We start from the raw sequence: 7,101 nt of genomic DNA, 5'->3' as shown, positions 1-7,101 counted from the left end.
GTTAAACATGAAGATGCTGCTTCTGGGATGGCAGCGAGTCTCCGCCTCAAGTGGAGGAGTTCACGTATCCCAAAGTCTTGTTCACGAGTCACAGTAGGATGGAGCAGGAGACAGGTTGATGAATCGCAGCCTCATCTGCAGTAATGACAGCTTGGCTTTGGTCTGCTGAGGTTGAAAGGCAAAGCTTCCAATTTACTGGTCTGGTTACATCCCAACCCTCACCTACGGTCACGAGGCATGAATCAGGACTGAAAGGATGAGATTATGGATCCAAGCAGCTGAAAATTAGTTTTCTTCATAGGGTGGCCAGGCTCAGCCTTAGAAATAAGGCAAGGAGCTCTGTTATCTTGGTGGTGCTCAGAGTAGAGCCACTGCCCCACTGCATCAAAATGAGTCATCTGAGGCAGTTTGGGCATCTAATCAGGATGCCTCGACATGTCCCACTGGGAGGAGACTCAGAGCTCACAGGAGGGATTATGTTTCCTCTCTGTGTTGGGATCTTTACAAGGAGCTGGAGTGTTGATGGAGAGAGGATGTCTGCGTTTCCCACTTGGACCTGTTGCCTTTGGGATTTGACCACAGATGAGCAGGAGAAAACAGATGGGTGGATGGAAGGATTTAAAAACAACTGTCATTGGCTAAAATGCTGCAAATGACTCAGAGAAACAAACAAAAACACAAGACAACCATAAAAACAAACAAAAACAAACAAAGTTGCATAAAACACTAAACTAATCACAAAAACAATATATAATGAATATACTGTATATGTGCTTTAAGATGGGATTTAAAAACCCAGAGACAGCTGGTTCCACAGTTCAGGAGATCACCTCTGTGCCTGGACCTCAGGATGACTTAAAGCAATAAAATGATATTGTCTTCTGAAGATTTACTCTGTACAGACATTTTCATGCATGTAGATAAACTGTGTCCAAAAGAAAGAAACTTCACTTTCAAACCAGTTATACTAAATGACAGTCACACTTATGGTCAAGTTTGTTTCAGTTGTTTGTCTGTGATACAAGTTTTTTTTTGTTTTTTGGAGGGGTGTGAGTTGCTTTTATATCTTTTTATTGTTTATAATTTATATGTGCAAGGATGTATTTGCCTATATTCACACTTCTGTTTTTGTAAAACAAAGTGGTTTAAATGTGAAGCCATCAAACCACAACACTACCACCGAGGAGAACTGGTCATTCAGTTCTGTTTGACCCATCATACTGGGTTACGTTTTCAACACAAAAATTTGATTAAATGACTAATTTGTTGAATCAGAGCTACTAAAAAGTTGAGATGAAAAGAACACCCCAAAATCTACGTTATTAGGTAATTACAACGTTAGTATCATCTAATGTTGTTTTAGGAACCAGAACTCTGTCTCTGCAAACTCAAGTTATTAGCAAAGCCAACCAGATTAAATATCCTCTTACATTTTGTTTTGAACGTCTTAAAGTAGAGGTCCAGTCAGGCTTTATTTGGTCAATTTCTGACCTAAAATGGTGGACTGTGAAGAATGACCCACAGCTCATCTCTGACCCAACCAAACTTATGACCCAACAGATTTAACCCAGCTATTGAGTTATCAAAATATCTGTCTACATACAGTATGTATATATCTAATTATGCATGTGTGTTTGTGTGTATGGAGGGTATGTTTATGTGTGGACTATAACTACACATAATATATGCATAAATCTATATGTCTGTGTAAAAAAGTATTAATTTTTACAGCTTCATGACTGAGAATGGTGACACTACCAGAACGGTTTGTGTCCTTCTGTATAAATACTGTCGGAGTTTGAAGCCACTCCAAAACAAACCAAAGAACACACGAGTGCATAAAGTTCCTTTTTCCTTCAAACAGCAGGAGTCACACAGGGTAATTATAAGCCATGGCAGTTTCACTTTCTTTTTCTCTTCCTTTTCCTTCCAACAAGCCTGTTTCTCAGAAGCCAATCCTCTTATCAAAAACCTAACTTTAATCTGTCATGTGTTCATGTCTGAGAGGGACAGACAGACAGAAAACATCTGCGTGTATCGATTTCTTTTTTCTTTCTTAAAAACAATTTATTGTAGTGCTGACACTTTTGCTAAGTCTTCTTTTAGAACCAGAAAAAACCAAACAAACAGTGGTCCTCACAGCTTACACACAGGTGGGTTTATTGCTGGAAACTGTGGGAGTGCAGAACTTTAGTGCAAATGTTGCACTGGAAGCAGGTTATTACGTTTTATTTTGTAGAGAAAAAAGAAATTCTGGTTTAACACAAAATGGTTTTGTCATCAAAATTGTATTGTTTTATGGGAAAATAGAGTTTTACATTTAGAGTTAAAATAAAAATATGGAATGTGTGTTAGAAATGACCACCACACCAAATTTAGCTCCATATTTGTAAAAATGAATGAGTTATAGCCATTTTTGTGTCCATTAGCTGTAGTAAAGCAGATGCACATATAATGATTACTTTTTGAGAGTTTCTTTAAAATCTGTCCACCGGTTTACAAGATATTTCGCTAACACAACAAATGAAAATACATAGGTGTTAAAAATATTACTGCCCTTTTGCCTTTGGCTGCGAGTGATAAATATGAAACTGTGCAAACAAAAATCTGTTTCAGCCATTAAGGTTGATTTATGTTTATATGAAGTAAAGACATTTTCAGACAGCTCCTTTCACACTGATTTTTATTCAGAAGTTAGATACAAAAGTACAAACCAACCTGTTAGCAGTAAACAAGAAAGTATTTTATTCCATCTCTGAATCTCTACAGCTGAAATCTTGACAATGTTTGCAGGTGGACTAAAGAACGTGTCCTGAGCGAGGGGAATAATTAAACAGGAGGAAATAATACTGCCAAAATGTTTGACTGAGCAAATCAGGCAACATGTTACACTTTAATCCTATCAAGCACCTGGAATCAGTTCAGCTACCCCGGTGTACCTTTAAAACAAAGACTAAGAGCACCTGTGTCATGCAGGAAGCTCTTACCCAGAAGGTAACCTGAGGGTGAAAACACATCATAGGTGTGGTGAGACTGGACAGCTCAGGGTCATCAGGAATACTTTTACACACCACACAGCTGCGTGCTTATTACAGAAGCATTTAATGTTGCTCAGGTAACATTAAAACCACTTCCATGAAGCTTATTTATACCCTGAAACACAATTTACCCCAACCTAACAATAACATTTAATACTGATGCAAAGAGAGCGCTCGGCAGAGGAGGCGTGAACGAGAGCAGGAGGCTGGAAACATTCAGATCACAGACAGTAACAGAACGGCTGCAAGCTTTTCTCTCTGGAACAGAAATAAAAGCAAAAACACTTTATGAAATGTAACTCAATGGACTCAAATCAACTGTGTGGATATGGGTTTAAGAAGCTATGGAGGTGAACAACCCAGCTAAATAAATGAACTTTTAACCCTTTCATCAGGCTTTCCACTTCACTTTACAAAGAGCAGAACAGCAGAGAAGAGGTAATATTCAGCGTAAAAAGATCATTATTAAATTGATCTGGTGCTATAGTTTGTGAGTTGTATGCATTTTGTGGAGCAGATAAAAAAGAAAACTTTATTTGTTCTAAAAGGGACAAAAAAAAAAGTCTGTTTAAAGTAGACAACAGTCAGCCAAACATAAATCAGTCTCTTAAAGGGAAAACTTGACTCCTGAAGTACAAGTATAAGTGAGTATAAGTATATTTGTATAAGTGAAAGGCGTACATTAAAGTAAAGAACTGCCCACAGTGTCAATCAGCAAGTTGCTCCTGGTGAAATATGTCCATAATATCCTCTGAAATACGTTTAATTTCTTTGTTATTTTTATTATTTTACGGACTACAGACTTTCTGGTGTTAAATATAAAAATTAATCTCAAAACTTGTGATTAAATAAAAATTCCCCCTTGATCTTAAATCTTGTTGTAAGTAAAGTTATAATGAATCTGCTGCTCACAGATGAGTTCAGGAAAAAGCTGATTGTGATTTTAAACAGAGCGGCTGTCATCATGTTCACGTGTCCTTTCTCTTTATTTAGATCTCTGCATTAAAATTAAAAGAACTATAAATTATTACATCTTTATACCCATAATATAATCATAATCATAATCAAGTAATATGTGATACCATTTAGGAAGCAGTAGTAAGAGTATTTGCATTTCAGTTTTTAAATTAAAGTTAAAAAAAAAAATCACTTAAAACTTTTTAAAACCATGAAACTCTGGTATTTCTGCTCAAGGTTTTCATACTGTTAGAATCTTAAACTGGCCCATGCCTATTCCATCTGCATCTGTCAGGCTGCCTTCACAACAACAACAACAACAACTAGCCGTGGGAACGTTCTCCAGCAGCAAACAAACAGTGCCAAGGACTTCCAGCTAAAATGGGTCACAAAATAAACCTAAATGCTGTTTTATATACTGCACCAGTTTTACAAAAGTCGTTAAAACAAATTAGGATTGGAATCCAAATCTATGCAGCACTGACCAAATGCATTTTTATTTGTTTTGTTGTTAATAATAGAAGCAGCAGGATATCATGGAGAATCTTCCACAGTTTCTGTGGTGCAGTGCTGAGCCATCAGCTGCTCTGGTGGGTGCAGGAACACCAGCATCACGGTAATGTTGTCACTAGAACCTGCTTCCTTGGCCTCACCTACCAATTTCTGAGCCACTCTCTGTCCCACACTGTCCTCAGAGGGCTCTGGTGGAATATCTCCTCCCACTTCAGGGTCAACAGTCTGCTGAAGCGCTTCCATAACCATATCTGGAACCTCTGAAGGTTTGATTGCGTCAAAGAAGCCGTCACATGCCAGCAGCACGTAGTCCTCGTCCCCCAACAGCTGGATGGTTGAGCAGTCAGCATCTCCAGACACATACGGCTTCTGGTCAAAGTCACCTGGAGGAATGATGTGAGCGTGTTCAGCAGCACATCAGAGCAGGTCTGACCCTGAAGAGGGACTATTCTTCTCATTCAGGGTCAGAAAGTCAACATCGCAACACGCAGCACCGCTTTTAATAAAACTGCCCTCTCTTGGAATAGTTTGCCAAATGAGATTATAACATGTTCTAGTTATCAAATGTTTGCACATTTGGCAAAAATATGGTTGTTAAATAAGCAGATTTGTACTCATTACTGATGAAGGCAAAGAACTTGTTTGATGAATAGTCTGTTGGTTTGTTGGTTTTAGTGAGATCTGAAAAATGACTTTTTAAACTTGTATGTAATTAATTACTAAACAGAGTTTATACTTTATAAAAATTATACTTTATTACATCAACCTGCCCAGGGACTGCAGGTGGAAATGAGCCTTTTCTGCTATAACCTGCTACCATGTATCTCTCCTTTTAAAAGGTTAAAGAAATGTTGTACATGGTCTCTGTAGAAATAAATAAACAGTATTAAATCATTCTACTAGAAATGGTTGTCATGCTTCAAGGTCTACCACACACACAAGTTTGTATTTCTATTCCTCTCAGGACATTATATTGACATCTGGTCATTTCTCCTGACCACATACCTGACCCTAACCTAAACTTAGATGGCACCTTAGTCTTAACTCAAAAAATCACCAAATCCCACCATATTAAAAAAGTAGTATCAGTTATTATAAATGCATTGTGTAAAGAGGTTCCTCATTTTTCAGTACAAGAATTAACTAAACAGTTTTCTCCTGAATGTGTTTACGTTGCACTGATCAGTTTTGCTGTTAAACCAATCGCCTGTTTTGTGCTACACTGATGCAACTTCCTGACATAAAGTGTAGTTGTTTTCCATATCCACCTGAAAATTCACATTTATTAACATTCTTCAGGTACACTGCTGTAAATGCAGAAAATACAAGTTTGCAAATCTACTGGAGATGATATATGGTGTTAGAGAAACAAACAGGTAGATTTTTTAAATGTGAAATATAAACCCAAAAAGACTATGTCTGATAAAAGCCTGGTTCCCTGAGCAGTTTTAAGTACAAGTTGTGGTTTTGTTTTTCAAAAATAAATAAATGGAATTAGACAAACAAACAAACAAAAAAAAACAACCTGATCTCACTTTTTAACGACATTTGGCTGCAGCTTAATTCTTTATTTGTCTTTTTTCACAAATATGAGAAGAATCCAAAAGGGTCTAAAGATCTCTAAACAAGTTGAATTTTCTAGTATAGAACTATAAAGAGCCCCCCCGCCAAACTTGTCTTAACTATATATATATATAAAAATTTCACAATGCCACATAAACTGTAGTTGTTTTTATACAGTATATGAATGAAATCTTTTCAAAAATGTTTTAACAGTCAAGTAGATCTTTCAGCCATATTTGAACTATTTAGTAGGAAAGATGCTCCTTTAAATCTAAAGGTTGCAGACCCGTGCTTTAGAGGTTAGAAGGCTCAACAGCGCCACCTGTTGATGGCTGCTTTGTGTTTCAGAATCAGTGAACCATTGTTTCGCTGCAGAAATGTTCATTTCATCTATTGCTTTAATATTTAAACCACACAGAATTTTTTTGTTTTAATTTATGTCATATAAGTGCTAGTCATCGCACAAAGTAAAATTCCAACAATATATTCACAAAAGTAATGTAAGACTGTTTCAACTTGGTTAAGAATGACTTACCGATTGCTCTGGAAACAGCGTAGGTGCCGTTAACACGCCAGCAGCCCATGTAGGTGATACAGCCACCAAGATCTTCAATTCTCTGTCTCTCATCCTGCAAAGTTCAGGAAAAAAAAAAGACTGGCCTTAAAATCGGGCCTTTCCCAAACACACTGCATCTTTGTGTCACTTCTCTGTCAGGAGGCCATAAATTAACTCAAGGACTAAATAAAGCTCTAAAAACTAAAACTACACATTTTAAATAAACAATAAAACAGACACAGAAACTTGTAAGTCTATCCAAACTTGGCCTGAAAGTTTTTATTTTTATTATTGATTTTATCAGGGTTTAATTAAATTACATTACATATGAAACATAAATGAAGCTTTCAATTTGGGACGTCTAGCCAACTGGGTTGATGGACCGGCAACCAGTCCAGGATGTACCTCCCCTCTCACCCAGACACCTGCACCCCTCAACCAAACAAGGAGAAGCAATTGAGGAGGGGGGGGGGG

General features: G+C 37.3%; 1 protein-coding gene across 1 annotated transcript in view; it reads right to left on the bottom strand.

Moving 5' to 3' along the window:
- Positions 1–2,666: 2,666 nt before the first annotated feature.
- Positions 2,667–7,101, bottom strand: part of ppm1f (protein phosphatase, Mg2+/Mn2+ dependent, 1F) — a gene marked incomplete in the record, with an annotated part of 16,122 nt that continues 11,687 nt past the window's right edge. The window contains 2 exon segments of the mRNA XM_025009693.2: positions 2,667–4,891; positions 6,607–6,700. Of these exon segments, the coding sequence (XP_024865461.1) occupies positions 4,530–4,891; positions 6,607–6,700 (456 nt within the window).

Source organism: Kryptolebias marmoratus, linkage group LG1 (assembly GCF_001649575.2).
Source record: "Kryptolebias marmoratus isolate JLee-2015 linkage group LG1, ASM164957v2, whole genome shotgun sequence".
Lineage (NCBI taxonomy): Eukaryota > Metazoa > Chordata > Actinopteri > Cyprinodontiformes > Rivulidae > Kryptolebias > Kryptolebias marmoratus.
This window is presented reverse-complemented; position numbering and strand designations above follow the sequence as displayed.